The sequence below is a fragment of the Paralichthys olivaceus genome, chromosome 12, assembly GCF_024713975.1.
Source record: "Paralichthys olivaceus isolate ysfri-2021 chromosome 12, ASM2471397v2, whole genome shotgun sequence".
Lineage (NCBI taxonomy): Eukaryota > Metazoa > Chordata > Actinopteri > Pleuronectiformes > Paralichthyidae > Paralichthys > Paralichthys olivaceus.
Genome location: NC_091104.1, coordinates 6,151,807 through 6,179,472, shown reverse-complemented (window position 1 = coordinate 6,179,472; position 27,666 = coordinate 6,151,807). Strand labels below are relative to the sequence as shown.

General features: G+C 43.6%; 3 protein-coding genes across 5 annotated transcripts; 1 reads left to right on the top strand and 2 right to left on the bottom strand.

Annotated features, from left to right (window-relative positions):
- Positions 1–1,118: 1,118 nt before the first annotated feature.
- hhipl2 (HHIP-like 2) lies at positions 1,119–9,691 on the bottom strand. 2 transcript variants are annotated; one of them, XM_069535625.1, is made up of 10 exons: positions 9,585–9,691; positions 7,535–8,576; positions 6,459–7,111; positions 6,001–6,144; positions 5,173–5,504; positions 4,916–5,042; positions 4,507–4,652; positions 4,351–4,432; positions 2,727–2,809; positions 1,119–2,248 (listed from the first exon to the last, which is right to left on the bottom strand). In XM_069535625.1, exons 2-10 carry the CDS (start codon positions 7,901–7,903, stop codon positions 1,473–1,475), a joined length of 2,712 nt encoding a protein of 903 aa, XP_069391726.1. In that variant the 5' UTR covers positions 7,904–8,576; positions 9,585–9,691; the 3' UTR covers positions 1,119–1,472. The 2 variants fall into 2 exon arrangements, with proteins under 2 accessions (XP_069391726.1, XP_019961192.2); XM_020105633.2 differs by lacking the exon at positions 9,585–9,691 and having other exon boundaries at positions 7,535–9,470.
- A 455-nt stretch (positions 9,692–10,146) lies between these two features.
- On the top strand, positions 10,147–16,968 carry wdr32 (WD repeat domain 32). Its single transcript, XM_020112845.2, has 7 exons — positions 10,147–10,591; positions 11,429–11,542; positions 11,670–11,867; positions 12,308–12,510; positions 12,610–12,690; positions 12,778–12,923; positions 13,163–16,968. Exons 1-7 carry the CDS (start codon positions 10,149–10,151, stop codon positions 13,532–13,534), a joined length of 1,557 nt encoding a protein of 518 aa, XP_019968404.1. The 5' UTR covers positions 10,147–10,148; the 3' UTR covers positions 13,535–16,968.
- Positions 16,969–17,440: 472 nt separating this feature from the next.
- LOC109636232 (probable carboxypeptidase X1) lies at positions 17,441–26,455 on the bottom strand. Of its 2 annotated transcripts, XM_020097846.2 has the most exons (13): positions 26,024–26,455; positions 24,641–24,750; positions 23,528–23,667; positions 23,230–23,314; positions 22,839–22,989; positions 22,648–22,736; positions 22,378–22,501; positions 21,059–21,255; positions 20,757–20,936; positions 19,489–19,783; positions 18,669–18,808; positions 18,483–18,585; positions 17,441–18,357 (listed from the first exon to the last, which is right to left on the bottom strand). In XM_020097846.2, the coding sequence occupies exons 1-13, from the start codon at positions 26,361–26,363 to the stop codon at positions 18,011–18,013; spliced, it is 2,301 nt and encodes a 766-aa protein (XP_019953405.2). In that variant the 5' UTR covers positions 26,364–26,455; the 3' UTR covers positions 17,441–18,010. The 2 variants fall into 2 exon arrangements, with proteins under 2 accessions (XP_019953405.2, XP_019953406.1); XM_020097847.2 differs by lacking the exons at positions 24,641–24,750; positions 26,024–26,455 and having other exon boundaries at positions 23,523–23,663.
- Positions 26,456–27,666: the final 1,211 nt, after the last annotated feature.

Below are 27,666 nucleotides of genomic sequence, written 5' to 3'. Positions count from 1 at the left end.
CTGTGTCTACACTGTGTCTTCATCTTCTTATTCTTACCCGAGGCCGGATCACTCAGGCAGTCAGGGTGTTCCAGACATCCCTCCCAACAGAGTCCACCTGGTGTTCCCAGGCCAGATGGGATACCTTGTCCTTCCAGCAGAGTTCTTGGTCCTACCCGGGGTCTCAGAAGGTCCAGGCGGTCTCCTGACAGGATGAAACGACTCTACTGACCCCTTTTGACATAAACGAGCAGTGGCTCCACTCCGAGCTGCCTCCATATGTCTCAGACAGAGCCAACCTGGGCCCCAAGACGTTGGGGCCACACACCGAGGTCTGATCAGCCTGTGGTGGGGCTGACTTAGCAGAGGCCGGAACAACAAATGACTCTTAAGTTACGAACATCTGTCCCAAACATCTGCTGTTGGTCACTAAGATCTGCAACTTATCCTCAAACTCTCTCATGTCAATCAAACACAACGCCAATGTATAAAAATGATGTCGTCATAATAATGCGGCATGTTTCTGTCGCGTCATACACGTTTGCCTCGTCACGTTATGTCATTTCATGTTATTCCAGGTCCCCTCGGGTAAACTTCCCTTCATCCTAACCGACGCTGCAAAGTTATGAAATGTCATTTTTACACATTCCGCTCCTCAGGAATGTGTCACGATGCTGGATTGTGAGATTTTACGTTGCCTCGGCGTGTGCGAGTGCATGTCGCCGTCAGGCCGGCTCAACATTTACAGCAAGGAAGGAACGGGTGGTTTTGGTTATGATCAGTGGTTCTGAGTTAATTACAGAGCGTTTCTGAAACAGGACACTTTCTAATGTTTATTTTTAACACTTGCATGTGTTGTAAAATTATTTTCTGTGTGTGTGTCTGCTTCTTATTTCTATTTCCAACCTATTTGTTACGTTCTAAATACAGACGGTTAACTTAGGTCAATCATTTTACGACAGTCAAAAATAAGCCATAAAGGAAACTGTGTCATTACATGCATAATTGGATGAAACAGTTAAAGGAGTAGTTCCACTTTCTGGGAAATGCACTTACACTTGCCACAACCAGCAGGCGGTTAGCTTAGCTTAGCCTCGCTTTAAAAACTGGAAGTGAAACCACGCAGCCGCGGAACCATCAAACATCATATTGTGTATTTTTATTTCTCTGGGAACCAAAGTGTTAAAACATCAAGATGTGATTTTATAGTGGATTTCTATAGACTCACAAAGATTTAGTGTCGTTTTTACGCATCAGTTTTTGTCAGGATCAACCAAACAAGCTAAAACATGATCATTGATGAGCTGTGGTGCGAAGTGCATCAGGTGTTTTGCTGCCGGCTGTAGCTTTACATTTATTGAACAGGTTGGATTCTGGTATCAATCATCAAATTCTTGGCTGGAAATCAAACTACTCCTCTATAATGAAACAACACTGATTCTCTCACATATAAACATATAGAACAAATAAAGAGTCAGTCATATAAAAAAGTTCTAAAGTGCTTTGGTGTCTTTGGCTTTCTTGCTTTTTACCTGAAGTTGGTTTCTCATTGTTCTGTTGCTTTTCACATTCAAGTTTGTCTTAGTTTTGTTCATGAAAGCGTGAAGTTCATCTTTCACCTTCATGTTGTTCTTCCCGAGTTTGATTTGTTTCAGTGCTGCTTTCCTCTGGAGAATCTTCTTCTTCTTCATGTGGATGTTATCTTTCAGCCTCTCGGAGGCCTGCAGACGGTTTGTTTTTGAATTGTCTGTGGCAGTTTGCTTGGCCTTTGGTTTAACTTTATCTTTCTCACTGACGGGTTCTGTCGCCGTGGTCTTCTTTGACTGTTCCCTGGATTTCTGCCGCGGAGCGTTCTTCTTCGTTTGTGCTGTGGCTTCCTGCTTGTTCATGATTTTGGTTTTCCTCCGTGGTTTCAATGTACTTTTTTCCTTTGCTTTCTTTTCAGGTGATTTCCACTTTAGCGCCACAGTGCTCGCTCTCGTCATGTTGGTTGGGGACCTCGTCACGTTGGCTGAAGATGTCGTCACGTTGGCTGAAGACGTCGTCACTTTGTTTGCAGACGTTGTCACGTTGGCTGAAGACGTCGTCACTTGGGTTGCAGACGTCGTCACTTGGGTTGCAGACGACGTCACTTTGTTTGCGGACGTCGTCGCTTTGGTTGCGGACGTTGTAGATTTGACTGGGCTGCTCGTTGTTGGTGGTTTGGTGGTGAGCTTTATTTTCTTCGGCGGTGGTCTCGTAGGTTTTTCGTTTGTTTCCAGCACGGTCACTGAAATGGCACAGGGGTCATTTTACTCTACACATTTTTACTGTTTTACTTTGCAGCCACATCGACTATGTTGGATTTCATAAAGCTGGGCTGAATGTTTGACTCTGAAAGGAGTCTCATGTGTTCGAAACACTGAGAAACTGATTTTTATAGTTTTAGAGTATGAACTCAGTGCTATTTTACAATTTGGCAGCATGTGAATATAAAATTGAGACCAGGTTCTTCTCGGGACAATCAACAGTGAATTGTTTCCCTTAAACTAACATCACTTAAACTGACTCGATAACTATTTTTCCCTAAAAAATGAAAATCACCTCTGATTTATTTCAGTATAAGGTTCAATTCACTCCACTTAGTCAGACAAGCTCAGTCAAAGTCTGTCTTTAACAAGCCTGGTATGTGCACACTATAAAATAATGACAGCCATAAGAAGAAGAAGAGGTGATGGAAATCTAAAGTGCAAACTGAGGGGACTTACATTCCCTGGGCACGAATGGAAGCTTTTTCCCCTTCACCTTGACCGGCAGCGGCTTCCGCTTACATTTCTCTGGAGGAGCTCGTCTGCAGAAGTAGAAATTCAACCTTGAACCATATTCACCAACATTGTGTTTACAATACGTCCCCGAAATAAAAAGGTTACTGATCTTTTGATTACAGCTCCAAAGAAAACTACTCAAGTTGTTGGCTTTGTGTCTCCACAACATTTATTGGACCACAGCCTGGGTTCGTTTTGTTCGTTGGAATCTTGTGGTGAAAACTGTGTGTCGCTTTTGGCACTTGAACATGTCTCCTGCTTTTACAAACAACCAAAAAGACAAGAAGCTGCTGCAAAAAATGGAGAACAGCTGTCGCCGTGATGTGGGGATCCCTAAAATGTTTTGCACAAATAGAACGAGGAGACTTAATGCTTTCAAACAACATATAATTTGTCATGGTTGTAGAATGAGACCAAAACACACCTCAAGTGGCGCTACCAAGACCAAAACTGTATTTTAAAGGTTTATGGCTGAGCTTTAACGATCTAAGCGCACGGTCCAATGCATTTGAGACGTGTTCAAACTTCTGCTAGTTTAGCGGAGGAAAACAAAAGTTCTAGCATCAGTCACATGATTCAAAAGGGGTTGAACTCAGTCTCTTAATGAATCACAGTTGGATTTTGGACTTGCAGCTCGGTGGATCGCTGTTATAACTGCACATTTGTCAGGTAGTGAGAAAAAATGATTTCCCTGCAGAGGAAACCACCTGAGTGTGTAACATGTTCATGTGTTGTGCACCTGTCTATGTAGATGTATATATAACTATCTTGATATTGTGCCCTCAAAATAAAAGTGAAATACTGCACCACTGTCTCCAGACCAGGTTTGTGTTGGTCAATCGCTCAACAGATCTCTGTTGCTGAAAGACAGCGATGCACCAACAATGTGCTGACCACGCCACAGTTTAATGCCAACACGTCCATGGGTGCTCGGTGGATTTTTTATCTAAACAATATGAGGGCAGAATGTAGAACAAAGGACCGTGTCGTCTGGAACCAGTAAAGCACTCGTATCACACTTGGCAGCAGGTTCACTATAAGGCCCTCAAAGTTTATATCTCTGATAAAGGTCAAAATTAAGTATCACAACTCGATGCTAATTTATGTTGGAAGAAAGAAATATTGTTTTTATTCCTCAATTTTTCTTCTTTTAATGACAGTATTTTGATCTGGAGAACTTTTTCACAAGCTCTTTAAATCCTTTATTGAACATATGGAAACAGTAAAGTTGGGCCTTTAAATGCACCATTGGCCCGGGAAGTGATGATTTCTTCTGTAATGCGTATTTGTGATCAGACGGCAGAAGTTACATATTTCTGGAATCATGGAGGACGTGACGTCTGATTTAAAAGCCAAGGAGGAGAATTTTGAGCCTTCAACTTCAAGTCACTTTAAATATATCTTATTGAATGCGCGGACATTGGTGTGTTTTAAACAACTGTTCATAGTTTGACTGAAGGAAATCACCATAGTATTAAAGAAAGGTGAATATTGCATGAATCTATATGCAGATGATCCAAAGCAAAGCAGGCATGATTTTTGATGAGCTGATATATTGTCACTCTACCTGGAGGGATCCATGAATTTGAAAACGGTTCCAGAGGGAGACGTGGTGCTGGGGTACGTAGTGGCCAGAAAATAAAGCTCCCCTGAGAAAAACACAGGAACCATGTGAGCGGTGTCGATGAAATCCAGGTGCTAGAGGCAACGAGAGATGTGTTACCTGCTTCATCTTCAGCGAACGAGATGATGAACTTGTGGTGATGATTGATGAGTCCGGGAAAAGAGCATGTTTTCGTATCACCCATACACACACTCCTTTCTTTCCACACTCCCGTCCTCTTGTCCTCCTCTAACGCCATTATTCGACTGCAAAAATGACAGGAAACCGTTATTATAACATCCACGTTACATTTTTGGCAATTTATTTATCTATATTGTTTTCTTGTGAACATCATGCAAAAGAAACTGGAGAAAAAAGATACTGATATTGATAAACATTCGTTTTTCCATAAAATCCAAAAAAGACGGACACATTAATTTGAGAAAACAAGTTGACTTTTCCTCCACAAGCTGAAAACTTGATTGACAGTTGGCGTAAAGTATTTGTCTCCGATCGGCTGCTCTCTTACCCATTCATGAAGTCTCCGAAAATGTAGAGGCCGTTCAGATTGGGTGATTCACATCCTCTGTACACATACCCCCCCGTCACAGATTTCCCAACATGGTGGCTGTAAGCAAATATGGGCAGGATGTCGTCTGTTGTGGCAGAGAAAGATGTTCAAACTCAAATCTGGAGCATCGGAAAAAAAAAACACACGATGGCGGAAACAACAGGCGGCGAGAGAACGACTGAGAGAAACGTCTCTGGACTCTTGAACATACTCACTCAATGACGAGTTGTGGCACAGTTTCAAATCATAGCACTCGAATCCCTCCTTGGCCCTCCAGCCATAGTTCCCTCCTTTCACAATAATGTCGATCTCCTCGTAGCGGTTTTGCCCGACGTCTCCGCAGAATATCCTGCTCCTGCCGTAGCGGCTCACGGGGTCGCCGCGGTCCACAGAGCACCGCCACATGTTTCTGACCCCGTAGGCATACACCTCAGGCCGGGCGTCTGGGTCATGGATGAATGGGTTATCGGGGGGGATCGTGTACGGCCTCCCACTGGGGTTACGTACGTCCACATCAATTCGCAGTACTTTTCCCAGCAGAGCACTCCTGCGTAGCAAAAAACAGAATATAGCAACAGTTGAATACTTCCATTGCATATTGGGATTGAGACAGCATGAAACAGTAATAAAATCTAAATGACGTAAACATAAGATAAGTTATTAACCGCTGGTTACGTACATAGAGTTATTTGATAAATATTTAGTTTAAGGTTTTGGCAAATCGTTAAAAATAATTATCGAGAAGTAGCCCGGTGGCTGGGTTGTTAAAAATGTTTGAATTGTAAAAATACTGAGTCAAATGTTTTGGTTAAATGGTTCGAATAGTTAAAGTTACAGATAAGTAGTTGACGATAGCTAACTGATTAAAAGTGTAGAATTTAGTGACATCTAGTGGAGAGGCTGCAGATTACAACCATTTAAATGTTGACATACTTTTAACATATCATGGATGAATGGTTGAATTTGTAAAATCTAACAGGGAACAAATATTTTACCTAATTCCTGACAATTGAAGCGCAGGAGAAAAGATATTGTAACCTTACTTGTTTTGTGCGTTGCCATACTTCCCAAATGGATCCCCAGCTTTTCCACCATCGCCAGTGAAGATGTACAAATATTCATCCAAACCAAACAGCAGCTGGCCTCCGTTGTGGTTTGCAGCTGGCTCAGCGATCTCTAAAATAACCCTGGATTTAGAAAAAGAATGCAGTTGAATACATTTTCATCTAGAATCAGTGATTCAACATTTAGGCAGATATTTATCCAGGCGGCATTTGACCGCTCTCGTAGATTCTGGGGGAGGTTCGGAGAAAACTACCATGAAGATTTCTGTTATCATCCCAAATCAATGGAAATGAGCGTTTGTTGGTAAATTCACTATCTGGCAGCGTGAGATGATTCCACACTGGTGTCTGTGGTTCTGCAGGTTCATCCAAATGTACCTGCAGCTCAAGTTTGGAATCCATAACAAAGAACAAAAGGAAAAGTGGCGTCTGCGTACCTCTCGGAATAAGGATCGGCCATGTTCATATCGTGAGCAGACACCTTCATCTCACTGATCCGGACTTTCTCCACCTCGCTGTTGAGCTGGATAGAGTAGTAGATGAAGAAGCGTCCATTGAGCCGGTACTTGGGGTGGAAGGCCATGCCCAGGAAACCCCTCTCATCCCCAAACCAGGGGGTGGTCACCACCTCCCCGCTCATGTCGAGGAAAGGCTGCTCCACCCGGCTGCCATCGTGCAGGTAGACCCACACGAAGCCCAGCTGTTCTGCGATGAACATCCGGTGTGTCTCATCTCCGCTGTGCAACATCAAGACGGGGTTCCTCAGACCATTGGCCACCTCAGTCAGGCACAGCTGGAGACACCCTTTGCGGTCTTCCACCACCTGCCCCAGGTTCCCGTTGAGGTCCTGGGTCTTCAGAACATTGGGATAGCAGTAGTCCTGGTCAGACAGGTCCATCAGGGTGCAGAACGTGGACATGTCCCGCTCAGCGGTGTCTTGCAGCCGCTGGTTCTCAGTTAAATATTTAACCACGTGGCCACATTTGCTATGAAATTCAGAACAGAAGTCAAAGCAGAGGCCGGGCAGCTCTCTGACAGGTGTGTACGGGTCCTCTGCATCATAGAGGTGGGCGGCATAAGGAGAGCACTCCTGGAGGAGACACACAGGAGACATGACAGTGGACTGAGTATCACAGGAGCTGAAGACCAAGGAATGATCTGAGTGATTAAAAAACAATCTCCACCTCTTCTAAACTGTTTCCACTTACATTTGGATTCATTTAGATTAAAAAGGGGAGAATCATAAATGTTCATTCAATTTAAACAAATTAAAACAATGTTTTTTCCTTTTACAAAAGTAGTTCTGATGTAACTTCATGAGGGTTTTTATCTGAAATCAGCTGTAGACTTGGATTTCCAAATAGAAAGTTTAAAGAATATAAAAACACAGGTTTGTCATATATGAACAGATTTTTCCAGAATGAGAAATGTTCTCTATAATATCGTCACAACAGCATCCTTAAAATCCCACAATCCCACTTTTGTCAACAACAACAAAATAAAATACATTTACCTGACACATGACTTCCTTCAGCATGTCTGCACAGAGCTCGTGACCCGCCACCTCCAGCTGCTCCACGGTGTCCCAGAATCTCTCCGCGATCATGTTGTCCGTTTTCTGATCGCAGCATCCGAACTCCTCGTACTGCTTGCAGAACTCCAGGTGCCAGGGAGGTTGGAAAGGTGGCTCGAAGTCCAGACACTGGGGATGAGCGGATGCTGGCCGGACCGAGGCGAGCAGCATCACTGAGAGGATCAGGCTGAATTCAGGAAGCCTCGGGGTCTTTCTGGATGAGCTCGGTGCAGCAGTCGTGCGTAAAACCGCGCAGCCGGCTCCGCCTGGATGGAGCGCAGCATCCCGCGTGCTTGACATTTTTGCCATCTGCCCCCGAAAGAGCTGAAGTGTTTGCTCTCTTTTATGTATGCGCCAGGGTGTCGGCGTGCACGCGTGCACGTGAATGCATGCATTACGCGTGCGCAAACATATGAAGCTGGACGTGCCTCCCCACTGCCAGACAGTCCCTGCCCCATTTGCATCCCCCAAGCCTCACCACCACCTGACACCAGCCAGGTGGACGCGCACCTTGTGGCCAGTGTCGTCTCCCATCAGGCTCATTAGAAGCAAATACATCCAAACACCTTCCCAATGAAGTTAATGGAATGTATTAGTTTTTAGTGGTTTTACAGAAAAGTTGGCCAAGCAAATGCGCAGTTGTCTCGAAGGCTGCTCACAGTCACAGTCACACACACACATGCGGGGCACTGTGTCGAGGCATGCACACATATAGGCAAATACAACACAAACTGTAATTTTCTCTCACATTCATGTAACTGTGCCTCCGGGCATTGTGCTGTTTGTGCGCCGACTTGGCAACAGCGAGGCCTGTTGCTCGTATCCTACAGATCCAGTGTCCCGGCATGTCAGGCCTTTCATTTGAATACAACCTAAAAATTCATCATCGTGTCATACCGGTGCCAAGATAATAAATATATACTGACTCAGAGGAACGTCGTCAATTCTTCATGGCCTCACACAGGATCCATGGCAGACCTGACTGTGAAGACGTATTGAAGATGTGTGTATTAAGTGCACTGCAATTAGAGTGAAATTAATAATAAGTAATAAACCAAAACATAGTAACAATGTTCTTTAAGAGAACAAATGAGAACTCGAAAGCAAAGAAACAATGAAGACAGAGCAGGGAAACAGAAATGAAGATATACAGATGAGAAAAGACTAAAACCGAGATCAAATAAAACAATGTAAAATGATAATAATGATCAGATCAGTGAGTTTAACTCTCAGTTTGTTCCACACAACCAGTGAAATGTGCATTTTATCAAGATTAAACAAGTATCATCAATTTCAACTTCATCTGCTGATCAGTTTCACTGGCAGATAGAGTCTAACCTATAACAGTTATAATAAAACACATTCTTGATATCTGGGTTATTTAACTGAAGTGTGTTCGTAAACACGCAGCGATTAAAACAATATGAGTTGATGTTTAGGTGTCTTCTGTTTTATCACCTCATCAGGGCCTGTTCTGAAGATTGTCCCTATTTTAAGACCTTACATTCTCTTCAGTTTTGTGTCTGTATGTTGTTTATTTCTAAATGAGATTGATTTATTTAATGTCACAAAGTAAATCTCCTGCCAGGAAGCACTCCAGTGGAGAGAAACTACAGGAGGAAGAATCTAAGTGTGGCCATGTTGATTATTTTTGCCCCTTGGTTGACGAGTCTTGAATATTGTTTGAAATATAAAGCACCTTAAGAAACCACGGGAGCAGCAGTGAATCTATTATATCTCAACTCCAAAATCAGAAACTGTGATAAATAGAATCCATTATAAAAAATACCTATTTTAATCCGACAATTTACAATAACAAGATTGATGTTTTCTTTTAAAACTCTATGTACAGCATTCTTTCATTTACTTCTCTTGCTTTGCTGTCAAAGCACTTTGTAAACTCGGGTTTTAAATAAAAAATATAAATAAATATAATTATTATTGTTGTTATTATTAGTTTTATTATAAGGTGAAGCACAGATGAACTTACGCGGTTATTCCAGCAGGTGGCAGCACTCGACCTCAGTGTTCCTTCCCAGTGGGACAGGAAGCGGAAACACGTCATGTCGTTTTATTTCCCATTTGTTTTGGTGAAGAGGAAAATCATCAAGTTATTTATAATGGAAACAACAAACTTCCGCCGACAAACTTCAAATTAAAATATTCATGGGTGAAAACAGATTTCCTGAGAAGGAACGCAACCCGGAAAAAGTTGAATGAAACGTACTCAAAATCAACTGAACACTGTTTAGTGTGTTTTTGTTGTTTTCAAGTCCAACGCGCGGCATTTTCTTAAGAAATAGTTTCTAGGTTGAAAGTGTAATCTGAAAGCTTCCGGTGGCACTTGCATCTGAGTGAGTGGAACTTGACGCGCGGCGATAAAGCATCAAAATATAATTTGTGAGATTTAACTCGTGCGGTTAATTCGGCGTCATGGCGCCTTGAAGCAGCGGAGGAAGCCGCGGGTTGATGCTCGGTGGGTGACCGGAGTCAGTGCACTGTTCTCCGCTGAGCCGCGACGCTGCGCCCCGAAACACGAACGGCTGCGGCCACAATGAGCTCGGAGCACCAGGGCGCCAGCGAGGACGCCGACGAGTCGCAGGACAGGCCCGACGGCGACAAAGACGTGGACCCCGGCGTCGACGACTCGGGGGAGGAGGATGACATCGCCCGGGAGGTCGCACCGCCTCCGCCCGAGAGCAGCGCGGAGCGGCCGGAGCGAGCGGTGCGCGCCGGGGCAGCGTCTCCGGCGCCCGGCGCGCAGGAGCCCCTCTGCCCGCCGAGCGCCGCGCCGCAGACGGGGAGCGTCGGGGGGGACAGTGTGTTCAACTGGCTGCGGAGCAGGACTATCAGACGAGGGGTGTTTGTAGACCCAGCCAGAGACAACTTCAGGACAATGACCAGTCTGTACTGCTCCATGAACCCGGCGGTGGAGTCCGTGAACCTGAGCACCCAGACCCACGGAGCCGTGTTCAACCTGGAGTACTCCCCGGACGGGTAAGACAGCTTGAGGCCTCTCGCCTGGAGGACCACCGGGTCTCTGATGTACTGGGAAATGAATGAAATGTGGGGAACAGTGGAGAAGTCCGCTGGAGAGAGTTGCTGTTATTCATCCTCACACTTGAATCTGTCCGAGCATCACATGTGCAGGAGAAGTGATGAGACAAAAACTGTGTCAAGGAACAATTCAATCTTCAAACTGACCAAAACATTAGAATAAACCTGAGAGCTTCTCTCTGTATGAACACACCTAACACACAGCAGGAGATAAATCCTGCAGACAAACCAGGTCAAGCTGAGTCCAGTCTGGATCAGGAGCTGCTCACACACTCATCTCTGAGTTTACGTCTGATTCTCAGAGAAATCCAGGTTCACTGCTTTTACCAGTTGATTCGATGTTGAGCTGAGAAAACCGTTTTTATTCGGTTATTTTATTCAGCATCGATGATCTTGATCCAAAGTGTCGTAATCCAAGAATGTCTGAGAATGATTCCTAAGATGTCACTATCAAACCTTCAAGACAAAGAAATCAGATTCAGGTTGAATCTTGCGTTTTATTTTAAATAACTATGAATTGATGGAAAAAACACCTTTAAAACCAAATTAATCGAATTTGAACATTATAATATAAATGCTCATGTGTTCTGAAGTGTTAATTCAGCTTTTCTATCGGTTTACGTCAGCAAACATAAACACACTGGTTTTTCTGTGAAAGGCTGATATTGGCCGATCTTAAACTGCAAATTAATAAATCTGTCTTCTATGTTTATGGTTGGATTGTGTGTTTGATTGTGTGTTTGATTGTGTGTTTGCTCGTGTGTTTGCTCTGAGCAGGTCTGTGCTGACTGTGGCCTGCGAGCAGACTGAGATCCTGCTGTTTGATCCCATCTCATCCAGACACATCAGAACCCTGACGGACGCCCACGAGGACTGTGTCAACAACATAAGGTATTTATTTTTATTGTTTCAAATAATCTGGGGATGGTTGACAGAAACACTCCGTTTCTATTTCTCAAGGGATTCCAGATTCACGTCTGCTGAGAATCTAAAGTAAAGTCTGTCGGTGCCCCTGCAGGTTTTTGGACAATCGTTTGTTCGCCACCTGCTCTGACGACACCACAATTGCATTGTGGGATCTCCGTAAGCTGAATACAAAGGTCTGCTCTCTGCACGGCCACGCCAGCTGGGTGAAAAACATCGAGTACGACACCAACACACGTCTCCTCGTCACGTCAGGCTTCGACGGCAACGTCATCACATGGGACACTAACAGGTCGGTCGTCATACGCTGCTGTTAAAGATCATTTCATGGAAAAATGAAATGATCAAATTAATCATTCACTAATCGTAATCAAGATAAAAGTTTAAATGATTGTTATACTGATTTGAAGTCAAATCGCTCCATCATGCTGAAGAGAAAACTGTTTTACCACCTGTGACGTGGCCTGCTCCAGTGCTTACGTCATTCTGCACCAACAGCTGCACATAAAACTCAAATCTGCCTCACTCACATTTTAACTGTCTCCTTCTTCATCTCTCCATCAAATTAAAACTATAACTTCACAACTTGGAAAGTGCATAAATATGTGTTTTGGCTTTAATTCAACTTATATGAAGATAACGATGCAAAGTTTCTGTAGTTGTGATTCATTTTAGACAAATCTGTCAGTGGATCATTTGGACCAAAGCGTCTGTGATGTGTTTCCACTGCAGGTTTACAGAGGACGGCTGCCCGCACAAAAAGTTCTTCCACACTCGTTATCTAATGAGGATGCGTCTGACGCCCGACTGTTCCAAGATGCTCATCTCCACGTCCTCGGGGTACCTGCTCATCCTCCACGACCTGGACCTCACTCAGTCCCTGGAGGTGGGCAGCTACCGGATGCTGCGAGCTCGACGGACCCCCCTCACCTCCGGTCAGACCACGGCCTTGCCACTTTTTGGATTTCTTTTTTTTTAATTAAAAATCGTCAGAAGTTTTGTGAATGACTTTCATCCTTGTTGTGATCCTGTAGATGGAGGCACATCAGCATCCAGGTCAGCTGGAACTCCTCGCCAGGGAAATGACTCCAGCAAGATCCACCCTCACAGAGAAGGTTCGACAATCAAGAAGACAAAACTGAGAAACGAGTGAGTTTTTACACCATCAAATATTCAAACCCCTTTTCCTCTCTCTCTCCCAGGACTGTCTCCCCGGAACAGTCTGGAGGTTTTGACTCCAGAGATCCCAGGAGAGAGGGACAGAGGGAACTGCATCACCTCCCTGCAGCTCCATCCCAAAGGCTGGGCCACACTCATCCGCTGCTCCAGCAACATGGACGACCAGGAGGTGAGAAACATTAGCACATTATCTCCGAGCTCCTTTAAAGAAATGTCTCTCTCTTCTTCTTTAATAGACAGAGAACAGATCAAGATATGCAGTTTATGACCTCCGTTGACCCCTAGTGGTGCACTGGCGGAGTTGCATCTGGACCAACGTCCTGTGTGTTTTCAGCGGTGACATCATCATGAAGATATCTTGGTGTGACACTGACCTCGTCCTCCATCTTTTCTCCTTCCTCTCTGCAGTGGACGTGTGTGTATGAGTTCCAGGAGGGAGCGCCCACCCGCCCGCTGGTCTCCCCCCGCTGCTCGCTCCGTCTCACCCACTACATCGAGGAGGCCAACGTGGGGCGGGGCTACATCAAGGAGTTGTGTTTCAGCCCAGACGGACGGCTCATCTGCTCGCCGTACGGCTACGGCGTCCGCCTGCTTGCCTTCGACGAGCGCTGCGGCGAGCTTGTGGACTGCCTGCCCGTCCAGACCAGCTGCCTCAGAGAGATCCGCTCCATCTACTCGCACAGCGACGTGGTGCTCACCACCAAGTTCTCCCCGACACACTGCCAGCTGGCCTCGGGCTGCCTCAGTGGGCGTGTGGCGCTTTACCAGCCCAAGTTTTAGCATCTTGTGTTGCCAGAGGACGGTGAAGTGCAGACCTGGGTCGAGACGCTCTGATCAGGACGTAGACCTGGAAAAATTCTGAAGAAGCATTTAGTGTTTTCCAGGTTTGTTTTGTTTTTGCAAAACATTCGGACCTCTTCAGTATCATTCAGAGGAATTTACATTCTCTGAAATCTCAAAATGTCGAAACTAAATTTGTTTTAAAAAGCTCAGTGGGTCAGGTGGGTGGGATTTACACAGTGCATGCAGATGTTTCAAATAGTGTGACACAGGTATCAAAGTCAGTTTTATTTGAGGCCTAATTCGACTTTAAAACACTTATTAAGATTTTCCTCAAACCCGTAGTCGACTGATCTGTGAATAAAACACCACCCATCTGGAAACTAATCTGCTTTAAGCAAATCTCAAGACCCAGGTCTGCAGCTGTGGAGCAGTTTGTCTAGAAAATGAAAAATATAAGAAGAAGACTTTGGCAGTGCCCCCCCCCCCCCACTGACCAGACTGCAGCAATGGATGGAAACATTCAGCCTTTCTGACCCTGAACACAAGAAAAACAAAACTGAAATGCATTAAAAAGGACCATCAGGCTTTGCAAACTAGACTTCCATCCAGACAGGGTTCACTGTCCATGACTTTGGTTCTCTTGATCATCGAATCAAGAGTCAGTGGAGAAACAAACTCTGCAAGTCTTCTGTGGCTTTTTTTCATACAAAAAGAGGAGTTTTGGTCTCTAGCAGTAGAAAACTTTGACCTATTTGGAGACTCGACACGTCCACATGTTGCTGTGTCCGGATAAAAACACTAAGGATCCATTAATTTCTCGTGACACAAACAAGAAGACACTCGCGTCTGTCGCTGTCTCTGCGTCCTCTGCCGCGGAGCGCGTCGCTCTCTTGGCTGCTCCGCTCTGCTCATGCCTTTTTTTCTACAGGTGCTGCTTCTCTGCTCATACAATCTGAACTTTGACCCCTGACTCATAGGACCTCATCGTTGTCGCCTTTCTCTCCACTTCTTACCGACCTGTACTTCTCCACCTCAGTTTTCAGTTTCATCGTGTGAATGTTTTTATTGGTGTTCTGACGTCGGCACTGCTCACAGCACGGTGTTTGATTTATTTGTAGGATTTGTTAAAATGGAACTTCACAGTTTGTGTTTTTATCTTCAGTCTGTGAACGGAAACTTTATGCTCTCTGGAAGAAACAGAAAAGTCCAGCTGCTGCTGCTGCTACGATTTAAAAACTACAATTAAAATCCCAACATTTTCAAGTAAATCAGCAATTTAGGGGTTTTGTCTTTTCACAGTTCTGGTTACTGATGAGAAAAAAAGATATTTCCAGCCTCGGCCTCAGGGGCTGGGTGATGTTTTTTGGCAGAAGAAATTTCTTCAGCGATGTCGGTTTAATATTTACAGGATTGTTGCCAAGAAACAATTGACTCGTCTTCAGTCCTCAAACCTTCAGTGTTGATTCGTCATCATCAGTATTTGGTTCCTTTCCTCTCATCTCATCCCTTAAATGCTTTGTTTTCTTTCCTCTCTACGTAGCGAGCGGTTTGCTTCGACTGTTGAACCACTGTTGATGCTTTGTGTTTGAAACCTGTGTAGTATATCTGCTGTAAGAACCAAGCACATGTGTGGGTGTGATGTAAACTGGCTCCAGTATAAAACCGACTGCAGAATAGATCAATATGTGCTGTTGTGTGACCAATAGATAGACATAAGAGTATACTACTATGCAGACCAGCCTTTATGAAGATTCAACTTTCTTATTTATGTGAGCGTGTCGCTCCGTGTGCAGCTGTCAGATGCCAAAATGTGTTTTGCGTGTGCGTTTTACTGAAGTGAACTGAGAACTGAACGTACACATCTGCTCTTATGGGTTTAAAATATTTCTTTACATGTGGCTTAAGCTTCAACTTTAAAAAAAAAAAAGAAATTGTTTGACCTCTTGGGAAATGAGTCGATTGTCTTCCTGTGGGAGAGTTAGGAGAGAACATTGATTTCACTCTTTACTTTAATTACACGTGCACGCTGAGGCCATTTGAGGTCAGAGGCTGATGTGAGTGCTTTTTCCTGCTTTGCTTTGTTTTAAAGATGTGGAATTAACGCAGCTTTGTATCTGCATCGTCTAACAGATGCTGTTTATCTACAGAGAAGCGGCCTCGTCAGTATCATTTTGCATATATTGATCAAAAGCATCCAAAAATTTGAACAACTCAAAATGTGGGAACCTTAAAAGACCCGGGTCTGTAGCTGTGGAGCAGATTTAGTTCACAGCTCGATAAAGTGTGAACACATGAGGCTGTTTGATGCGAGATCACGGTTTGAAAAAGATGTGACCTGAACGCATCATCTAATATATGCAGGTATTTGTTGTGCCAAAATGATTTAAATCTCATTTTCTATCAATTATTCAAAACCATCAGAGGAAATTACTTTTTTTTTAATGTCAAATTGTGCAAAGCTTAAAAAAACATTTGTTTTAAAGTGCTCAGTGAATTGAGATTTACAAGAAGATATTTCAAATCAAGTTCCACACATCTAGGCTACAAGTCCGTGTTCTCAGAGGTGAAGTTGACTTTGAACACTTTTTTTTTAAGTATTGTGATTTTCCTGGAACCCTCAGACTGACTGTGAAAACCTCTACATCCAAGTCTGCAATTTCCGGCTCACAGTTTTAAAGGTGTGACCTGAACGCAGCTTCACAGACGTCAAGGTTCTCGACTAACTCTCTGACAGAAAGTGCCACAGGTTGAATTTCCAAGCTATGTGAAAAAAATAATGAAGTTATTAAGAAAGTAATGTGGATTTGAGGTGAAAAGATGAATGTGTTTAAACCCAGATGTAACTCAGCCACATTGTGTGTGTGTGTGTGTGTGTGTGTGTGTGTGTGTGTGTGTGTGTGTGTGTGTGTGTGTGTGTGTGTGTGTGTGTGTGTGTGTGTGTGTGTGTGAGGCGTTTTAACACTTGGTACCTCAGTTAACTTCTCATAATGTTCGTGTTTCACTCTCCGCTCCGTCAATCAGGGACTTTTTTTTCCTCCCTTTCAGAATAATTTCATAAATAATCTACATTTTGACTGAGCTGAAGCTCAAACGCGCTCATTTCACAGAAATTCATAAGCTCTTCAGACAGAAGTGTCTTATCTGCTATTTTCACTTCAGGTAAAGAAACTAAAAACAAAGCGATTCCGTTTGTTCTCTTCTCGTTTCGCTGTCTCCTCTGGGTTTTAACCTGTTTCCTGTTGATTGAATGTTCTCTGTCGTACTGTACCTGTGCACCGTCGCCTCCCAGCTGAGGAGGTGGAGGTGGACAAGAGACAAAAACATGTTGAGTTGCTTGCACTGTTGTTTCCTTCCTGGCTTAAAACGGCAAGTTATCCCGACAATGGTACTTATTATCACAGAAATTAAAGGTTGGCTTCTTTTGCACTGCGGACTGTTTTGGTGTTTGGCTCCTTTTTGGGTTTTGTGACTCTAATATTTTTTGAATTCTCACATTCGGAACTGAGAATTAACCACTAGATGGCAGTCGAAGACGTCGCATATGAGGAATGGTGGTTCCCAACCTTGGGTTTACGGCCCTCCTGAGGTTTGCAGCTGAGTCTTAGAGGCCGGTTTCTAATCTTTGTTCTTCACCACTTTAAAATGATTGAATCTTAATAATGTTTTAAATATGAATGGTTTAACTCTAGAAATGTGACAAAGTGAGGTATTAATATATTCATTTTATATTATAAATGACTGAATATAAAAACAGTATAGTATGACTATGCAAATATGTATATTGAATATGCTATGTAGGATTTGTAGAGTGCAGATGTAGCAACAAATTGGATCTGGTTTCCTCTTGTTCCTCCGCTTTCAATCCCACTTCACCTGAAATCAAGATTTCATCCCGAGAATAAATGACACAATTAAAGAAGATTTATTTGAATGTTAATTAATAGTCCTGTTGGACTTTGGTCAAATAAAAAATAAAAAAAGACACATATCAGACCAGCTGACACTTAAATCCTAAAGTCTCTTTACAGATGAGAAACAAACACTACAGAGGAGCTGAACACATCATTTGCAACACAAGTACATTTGAACAGGATCACTCGAGGATGTCTGTGGATGGAAAACAATGATCCTTTACAGGCTGTGGAACTTTATTTTGGCTGTTAGTATCTTTGTGTTTGTTCTTAAACCTTGTTTTTTTAAACATCCTGTCAACTTTTGTCAGTGTTTGTGTGACGTCATGGGCTCATCTGTGTGAAAGGGTCAACAGCCAGAAACAAAACTGGAACAAAGAAGCTTTTATCACCTCGCTGGTGGAAGTAGAAATGTGCAAGACTGCTGTTTTTTCAACCTCTGCATGTCTTCACATCACATTCTTGTAAATTGGGTTAACTGACCCTGTAATATCAGTGGAAACATGTTACTCTTCCCAGATTGAACTTCATCTCTGAGGCCTCTTCGGCCCGTCGTCTCCGCTCATTCTCTCCGGCCTCCGGAGGCCCGAGCTCTCCTCGTCAGCAGCGTCTGCTCCTGCTGCAGCCGCTGGCTCTCCCTGCGGCGGTTGATGGCCTTGGTGCTGGCGCGGAGCTTCCGGAGCCTCAGAGCTCGGAGACGCAGCTGCAGGTCCTGGGGGATCTTCCCTCCTTTGGCCCGGATGTCCTTCAGCCTCTGAATGGGCGTCTTGGTGAGGGCGAAGTCACAGATGGTGGGACGGAGCTCCATTCCGACGTGGCACCGACGCATGGACGGGAAGTAACCCTCTGCCCAGACCACCACCTTGTAATCACCCGGGTTCAGAAGACGCCAGTAGTCTCCATCAGTAGCTTCAGGAGAGAAAGAAGATATCATTGACAAACTGTGTTTTGTTCACTTAGTGATGAACCAATTTTGTACATGTGCCTCTGGTTGTGACAGATTTAAGTTCCCAGAAGAGTTTTAAATCTCTGACCTGATCGGATGTCGTGGTCGTGATCCTCCACTTTGATTACAGCATCTGCGATTCCCTGTTTGGAGATCTTGTCCCTCACAACACCTTTAATCCCTCTGTGAACCTGAGGGAAGACAAAGAGCCGGAGGTTAAGACTCACGTGTGCATCTGTTTCCTTTTGGACAGACGGATCCACACTGTGCCGACCTGCTCCATGTAGACCAGCAGAGACTCCTTGTTGTTCTCCCACTCGATGGGAAGCTCGCTGGCGTGAGGGAACTTATCACAGGACAACTCCACCGTCACCTCAAAGCAGTTAGTGTGCAGGTAACTGAAATCATTCATACCTGCAGAAAACACACAACTGCACATTTAAGTCTCTCCTTGTTTACAGTTTTCTACAGCTTTGAATAGTGACTCCCTGGTGTCGCCCTTAGATTCGCCCCTGATGCCTGTTCTGCTTTGTAAAAGTGAAAACTTCATTAAACTAAAAAGAAATGAATGTGAATAATAAACTGGGAACTGGAATCTTTAAATGGGAAAATAATCAAATTGTACCCTGAGAAGAACAAAGTTATTCTACTGCTACACAAAGTGGTCTCACCACTAATTTAGAGTATCTTCCTCTACAGTTGCAAATTGAATTCAAGTGGAAATGTACATATTACAAGATAGCATATGGATGTGGGCCTCTCTGGCCTCATTGTGGCCCGGACCAAAGGGATTTAAGGCTTAATTGGCCGAATTGGCCAAAACAAATGGGCCTGTGAAGTGACTCGTGGTTAATGGTGAAAATGGCACAAATGGAACAAAACCAACATCGAGCTAGCTTTGGTTGACATGTGGGATCACTATGGCTTACTAAGTTCCATCATTCCATGCGGTATGTGGGCCGGATGACAGTGTGTAGGTTTTTTCTGACATTAACTGAAAGCAGATGATTTCCTCTCTAAACAGCGAAGTGGAGTCTGAACCGAATCTCCTCAGATGAGTCTGATCAGTCCGGGAGCTCAGTGGTGTGACTCACTGCCGGGGACGGTGTGCCAGGCCCCGCCGTTGATGATGTTGTTGTGCGCCTGGAAGTCTTCGTAGTGGCACATGCGTCGTTCAGGGTTGGCCATCACCAGGTTAGTGGAGGCGTAGACGGTGGCCAGCCAGCGGAAGAAGGCGTTATCTGCCGTGGGGGTGTCCTCCTGAGGAGTCCAGTCACGGGTGCAGTCGTAGGGGTACGTGACCACCAGCTCTCCACCGTGGAGGTTGGCACTGAGCACGAAGGGGATGTCCTGCATCCAGCTGATGACGGCTCGGGTCACCGGTGCAACCTGACCGGTGGTGGAAGAAAGAGTAAGATCCTTTTCTCAAGTAAAATTATTAAAACATGAAAAACTCTGTGATACAAGTTCAGATTCTTCTTCAGTGAAAATACAAAACTCTTATCACAACTCATCAAAATGTGAAGATATTCCCTCGAGGCAAACTTGAGATATTAGTTCAAGAGGCCACAGATATTTTCTGAGGAAACTATCTAAATTAGACTGTTGGGGTTTCGAGTGGAAATTGCTTTTTTGCTCCAAGTAGAGAAATGGTTCAGATGAAGGTGGTGAAATAAAACACAAAACTACGACAAATAAAAACCTGCCAGACTCTTAGAGAAGTGTAAAAAAGAAAATGTATGTTTTTGTAAGCAGAGTTTCTAAATGTGTCCTTTAACCTACTTGTTTCTATAATTCTCAGGCTTCCAGGAAAAATCCCTGTTTTCTTGGCTCTGGATATTTTTCCTGATCTTGGGCCGATTCTGCAGCTGAAGTGGAAACACTAACAAAAACCTACTGTTCAGTGTGACCTACATTTATACAAGTGAAAACCTTGGAACGACCGCATGTCCCCGTCTGTTAAAAGCAGAGTTTGGACATTTATTACAGCCGATCCGGTAAATCTTCTCTTTAAAGTTTTCACAGTATATTTACTACGTAGACATCAGGATATCAATCCTTTTGTTCATTCTTAATATAACCACGAGGTGGCGCCAAATCAAAACAATTAAAACCCTCCATGACTTCACCCGTTGGTTCTTCAGCTGCTGTTTTGAAGCCCTTAGTTTGTGTTTTGTCTTGCGCCATCTTGTTTTTTTGAAACCAGAAGTAACCATATTTGGATGAGTGGGGGTGGAGCCTGACCGAGAGTTCAAGGACACTTGGCTTCACTTTCCAGAACCGAAGCCTACGTCATTTTTATAGATGCTCCTGAACTTCCACATCGTCCATCAATCGTATGAGCAAAGCTAAGGGTCCTTACAGTTGCGTCTTCCTTGGTGTAGTACTCGGGGATGGCGATGTAGTGGTTGGGGACTTTGGACGGATCGGCTGCGCCCTCCTGAGAGTCCCACATGATGTTGTTCAGGTCCGGAAAGTTGTGATTCAGGTCGATTCCCTCAACGCTGTATCGCCCGTCAGCCCAGCCGGCCAGCTCTGAGCCCTGCGGCACATCGGTCAATCCAAAACAGTCAGTAAGAGCCAAACGACAAAGACCACCTGTGGCTGCAGAGGGCGCTGTTGCTCAGTAAAACGTACACAGTCTTGGTTTTAAGCATTACCCACCTTCTCGTAAGCGAATTCATATCCATCCGGGTTCATAGAGGGCAGCAGGTGGATTCGTGTCTCGGTGACCAGTCGCACAATGCGTTGGTTGCCCTTCTTGTATTCTTTGCACAAGTGCTGCATGAGGTTGAGGACCAGCTCTCGACCGAGAACCTCGTTCCCGTGCATCCCTGCCACGTAGCGAAACTCCGGCTCACCTGCCAAAAAAATAAAATCAGAGAGTCACCTCATCTGCTGAGCAACAAAGAAATTCATCTAATTGGCCTTTTAGTTCAGATCCTACATCTTAAATCAGACAAAAACTACTGAACTTGAACAATGAAACCTTGAGTTTGGTTTTCATAATAATAACCAGATAGCATATGGATGTGGGCAACTTTAGACAATGATGTGGCACGTCTATCTTTTATCAGTCAAGTCAGTTCCTTGTATGCTCCCTGAAAAAACATACAGAGCCTTTCCCTAAAGATCTCAAATTGTGCAGAGGTAGACTGGGGAATAAAAGATCAGAGATGGAACCTGGGGCCGGGTCATAAAGAGCCCTAACCAAACAAACTAGGAGCCAATGTGAAAATGATTTTAAAAAAGGTGTGATGTGATCATATATCTCTAAGATTTTATTCTACAGGTCAAAGTTCAAACCAGAACATAAATCAGGAACACGTTCAATCTCTCAGATAAAAACTTTCAACCCTGTTAGGAACCAGTGTGGGACTGGTCCTCGTGCGCTTTGCCAGTAATCACAGTGTCTTGGCCTGAAATGACGGCAGCCGTCCCAGAAAATAAAGACTCAGAAGACACAAGGTCTGAACTTCATGCATCAGCATTCGTTCTAATTCGGAAATCAAAGACACACATCCCTGCCCCTCTTATTCAAATCAACCCATGAAACCACTGAAACTTAAATTCCCATCATCCCCCTGTGGGATTGAAGCGACAAATGAAATTTCCCTTAGAAGAATCAAAGTCAAGTTTGACTCTTCACAGATGTGGATTGGCTTCATTTCCCTGCATCTGAAAACAACATCACAAAGAGCTCTGTGTCGTTTGGTGGTGAGTCTGCAGGCTCCAATTTCAAACTGTTATCAGTGTGTTTACACTGGAGAGGCCCCCTCGATGTGACTCCCCTGCCTCCCTGTGTGACGCTGCTGCAGGAAGACCAGGCTGTATAAACACTGGAGGATGTTGAACTGGGCCCCGGAGCAGCTAAAAACTCAGGGTGACTCCAGAGACACGACGGATTCTGCTCCAATCATCTCTCAGTCTAAGGTTTTACTTCAACTTTGAGGTTCACGGGAGACGAGTTGAATCTTTCTTACCGAGTTCATGTTTGCCGGGGTTGTCTGAGATCTCCATGACGTAGAGTTTGAGGCCATTGTAGCTCTTCCCGATGGTGTAGATGCGCGTGATGTCCGGACACTCCTCGGTCACCGATTTCATGAGCTATAAGAAGTTAGAAGTGGTTTTAAAAGGCTTGAAAGGGTTAAATCTGAATGCAGAGGAAAAATCTGCAAACTGTTGAGTCTGCGAGTAAAATCCTTGGAACCACAGTTACTCATCGTGAATGTTCGGCAGCTCATCACGCTGACCTTTCTCATCTCTTTGTAGTTGTGGTGTCTGAAGTCCAGGGCATCCTTCGATCCTGGTTCTCGCTCCGAGTCGTAGATATCATTTGGATCTAAGAGGAAAAAGCACAAGAGCTTTCAGCAGCTTTGTTGACTGACAGAATTACAGTCATCCTATTCTGACACATCTCTGCAGGCCCACTCGTTCTGCCCACCCTTCACACGGCAGCCGAGTATCTCCGCCCTGAGGCAGATGGTGCCGTTGGGGTACCAGGTCTGCGGGTTGATGCGGATGAAACGGGCGACAGTGGGAACAGGGAGGAGTCCGAGCACCGGAGTTTCTGGATCCTGGTTCCCTTTAAATATCTGTACAATTTAATGTGACATTACATTAGCATAGCATATACATTTACTCTTTGGCAGTGGAACTGTATGTCAGCCACAAACTTCGGTTTCTCTCCACACTTCCCTCAATTGTTTCTCTACAACAAATATTCCTCTTTGGCACAAACTCTTGAAAATCTGTTTTGCATCAACTTGAGGTTCACGGGTCATCAGCACTGATACATTCCTCCAGTCAGAAAACACAAGAGGTCTAGTTCGTACCGCTTCTTCTGTCCCGTTCATGCAGGTTCTCCAGCTCACAGAGTCATTGCTCAGCTGCACTTTGTAGGTGTGGACCCAGTCCCAGCTGTGGTGACCCGGGAAGAACAAGAAATCACAGTTTAATAGACGTCAGGGCAGTGGGTTGATAATCTAAGATCATTCTGCTCCTTGTTACGTTAAACATTGGATTGAAACAACCCAAGCTAGTTTGCAATAACACTACACGTCTCCATCTTTAAAGGTTCAATACCTCTAGAGCCCAATTTGCATATCGGTTGTGCTCCTGATACTACCTGACCTCCAGATGGAGCTTCGGCCTTGCAGGACGACTCCGGTGAACAGGGTGAGGTGGATGGCATCCACCTCCAGCCACTGGTGTCGGTCTTTGTACTCTGCACACCAGGCTCCGTCGTACAGGTCCCCGTCCTCAATACCAGACTTCAGCAAAACAAAAATATCATGAAGCCATTAAATTGACCCATAAAATCTCCCGGCTCTGTCTCAAGTATGCAGCATTGTGTAAGAATTTGGAGTTGGCCTGATAATTCCTGTCAGGCTGCCGATTTTGGACAGAACAATACCGATTGAACAAGATTGTCCGAGTGACTTTACTCATATAAGACGCTGTGTGATGCTACGAAGTTAGAAGATATTTTAGTTTATATATTGTGAGGCGGCAGTTTGCATGTTCTCCTTGTGTCTGTGTTTTCTCTGAGTTCCACAGTTTAAAGACCTGCACAGTGACTCATTTAAGCTTCCATTCAAGGGTTTGGTTTCTTTGACTCAATTTAATTTGCAGCATGAACAAAGAATAGTGTTCGGCCCAGTTTATAAGGTTTTGTAATGGTCCATATTTTTCATTCACTGTGACAGAATGATTATTAGGGTTTTTTGTGTGCAGGAAGGTTTTTCATTATTTGCGGTTACATGCCCTTGTCATAGACGGGTTGTGTAACTAATTGATGGATGGTTGTTTTTCTTTCTTTTTTAAGATTTTTTTCTGGAATTTTGCATTTAGTGAGAGGAACCAAACCCTCGAGCAACACTGTGCCGACATTAAAAAACTTCTTTATTTGTCTTACATGGTTTAAACCTGTAAATACTTATTTTTTATTATCTTAGTAGTAGAATCTTTGACAGCAAAAAGTCATAAAGTTACACATGTGCAGTTCTATTTTGAATCTTCTACCAACAATGTGTCATCAGGAGCTTGTTTCTTGATTTCTCATGTCTTGTAATTGGCGGCAATTAACTCAAGTAGGGTTTATTTTTATCTTTTTACATCAAGGACCACATAGGAAAGAATTGTATTGCAGATGTTTGGGATCCAGTGCTTTAAATCTTTTTATGTCAAACAAATAAACCCAACTGAACTAGTCTGTACTTGGTGTATTGAATGATTTGGACTGACCTGGATATTCAGCCTCCCCCTGTGAGGACCCAGGCCCGTCCGCTGGTAGGAGGAGGCCTGGATCTGACTATCATCAACCCGCAGGGACTCGAGCCCGAGAGGAGGACAGTCTGGGAGGAAAAGGAAAAGCAATCATGAGATAAGACCCTCTCTGGGTTTGTGTCTGTGCTCCTGGTAGGGTTAATTTATAAATGCTGATCTGGGACTGAGAGCTGAAGGGTTAAAACTGAACGCTCTCTCACTGGTTTTCCTGAGTGAGCAAAAACATGGCTGATGTAACATGAGGTTCCAGCAGTTGTTATGTGAAATAACTCTGATCATCCAGGGTCAGTTCGGTGGGAGTTTGGAGGCCCTCTCCTCCTCCTCCTCCTCCTCCTCCTCCTCCTCCTCTGTGTGTCTGGGAGGAAGAAGTGCGTCTGTGGAGGGGTTGAATGTAATCTGAGACTAAGTTTTGGGGCCCAGAGCATAAAGTCAATCCTTTAGTAGAGCAGGAAGACGGGAGCTACAGCTGCAGAGTATTTTACGACTTTAACAACGAGCAATAACATTCACATCAATTCTAAACACTCTCTTGAGGTCTCTAACTATTTTCTAGTCCCATCTTCTGAAATGTGAATATTCTAAGGTGTTCTTGTTTTCTGTGATAATATAGTGGATGTTTTTGACTTGTGGACAATACATAAGACTAAACAATCATTGTTTAGACAACTTTATCACTACTTTCTACTTATTTTCTAACAATGATAACCCTGAGTTGCTGTCCTAACGTGTGTTACCCACATGAAAGCAAACATCTGGCTCTGATTTCACCGCAGTTGTTTTGCCTCTTCCCTCATTAAATTGAGCATAAATCATGTTTTTGAGAATCCTGTGAGTGAGCTTTTACAAACATGTCAATATTACATAAACTAGTGTTTTATTTTATGGTTTTAAATTTAATTTTTCTTAATAAATCCTCTGTAGAGCTGAAACTGGACTTGGCATCCCAAAATTTTCAGTTTTTGAATCAGAGAGTGGAAACATTGAATCCATTGATCCATCCTGAAGTGAAGTTTGATTGTGATTTTTGTATTAATTGTTTAATTTTATGTTTATTCTAAAAGTACAATATAGAAAATAGTTATAAGGGAGAGGATGTAAACAAGTTCTAGTTCAGGTTTATCTGCAGACGTCCTTTATTCCTTCTTAAATTAAACTAAGTCAGCTTTAAAAAATTATAAAAAGTAATATTTACATAAAAGTTTATTTCTGCTGCAAGTTCAGCAGATGTCAATCAGAGGCTCAATGGGTCCCTGAATGCATCATTTATAATTTAATTAGGATTAATAACTGGACTTAATTACCTTGAAGTCTACATGATAAATATGATTTTTTTTTTCTTACCCAGTTTAGTTTTCTTATCTTCTTTCTTGCTGTCATGTCTTTCTTCTTCTTCCTCTTCTTTGCTGTTGACCTCTTCACTGTCCTGCCTGGTGTCTTTGGAGTCCAGCTGTTTAACAGTGGTGCTGTGTAACTTTGTCTTTGCTCTGGTTGGAGTCTGTGACTCTCTGCTCTGATCCACTACAGTCACAGACTCAGTCCAGCTCACACTTGCATCTGTGCGGTTTAATAATGAAGAACTCTCTGACGTTACATGGTTGATTGGCTCTCTGGCTCCGGCTCTGTGCACGAAAAAAACTCCCAGAGAAATCACAGCAGCCAACAAGCACGATGACTTTCCCATCTTGCTCTTTGTTTGCTGCAGCTGCAGGAGTGGTAGGGCAGGAAAAAAAAAGATTCCCTCGGCACAGTTTCTGTGCAAATGACAGAACCAGACCTCCATCCACATCCCTCCTCCTCAATCCCACCTCCCCTTCCTCACCCTAGTCCTCCCTCCCACAATTCCAGCTCAACTCCCGTGGAAATGTGTGATTCAAAACAGACGTGTGCATGAATGCAGTTTACAAAATGAGGGTTATGTGTTGTAATATATAAAAAAAATATGCGTGATTATTCTCTACTTTTTTATTTTATTAGTTTTAGTTTGTTGTCTCCTGTTAATCTGATTGTTGGTGTTTTTGCATCCTGAAAATAAACAAAATAAAAGTTAAACATGTATAAATGTCCCTGCTACCAGTCTCTACCAGTGACCAAAAATGTAAAGAACCGCAGTTTCTTCAGATGTTTGTTTTTAAACTCACTCTTTAGCAAGTGGTGTTTCAGACGAACTTCAGTTTTCCTTTGGATTTGGAAATAATCTTTTATTTTTCATGGTCCTTGATTCCTCCACCTCCTCCTCCTCCTGCACTGACCCTCTGAGGAACGTTCTTTATTTTCCTTCTGCAACTCTGCCAACATCATCTCCAGACTGTTATGTTTCCAAATCACAACCTCCATCCCTCCCTGGTTGTGAGATTTCTTCAGAGGAACTAATTTCCTGACATTGTATATAAAACAGCTGAGACAACATTAGCTGTCAAAATAACAAAATGGACAGGCAACAAACGCTCATGTGTTATTGACGCATGTGTGTTGTCTTATCCTGTCCTCCATGGTGTCTGAACACAAGCAGAGATTTATTACAGCAGCAGGAGTGTGACGCTCAAACAGATGTTTGTGTAAAGATTCAACAGCAAATGTGACAAAACACTCAGAGAGAACAAATCCTCCGATATTTACTGACTTGCATCCAAATTGCATGTTTTATATTGTCAGCAAAACCATCACATCTGTGTTGCATTCAACTTTCACTGCCAGGAAACAAACTCAGCTTTGACTCACCGTCTGGTGAATTCGTTAATGTTGCAAGATCTGTCTATTTATCTGTCTATCTATCTATCTGTCTGTCTATCTATCTATCTGTCTATCTAAATAATACAATAAATATAATAATCAACATTTATAAACATGTGTTAATTGTTGTTATTATTATAATAAGTAGTATCATTATTATTATTAGTAGTAGTAGTAGTAGTAGTAGTAGAAGTATTAGAAGTTATAGTAGTAGTAGTAGTAGTAGTAGTAGTAGTAGTAGTAGTAGAAGTAGT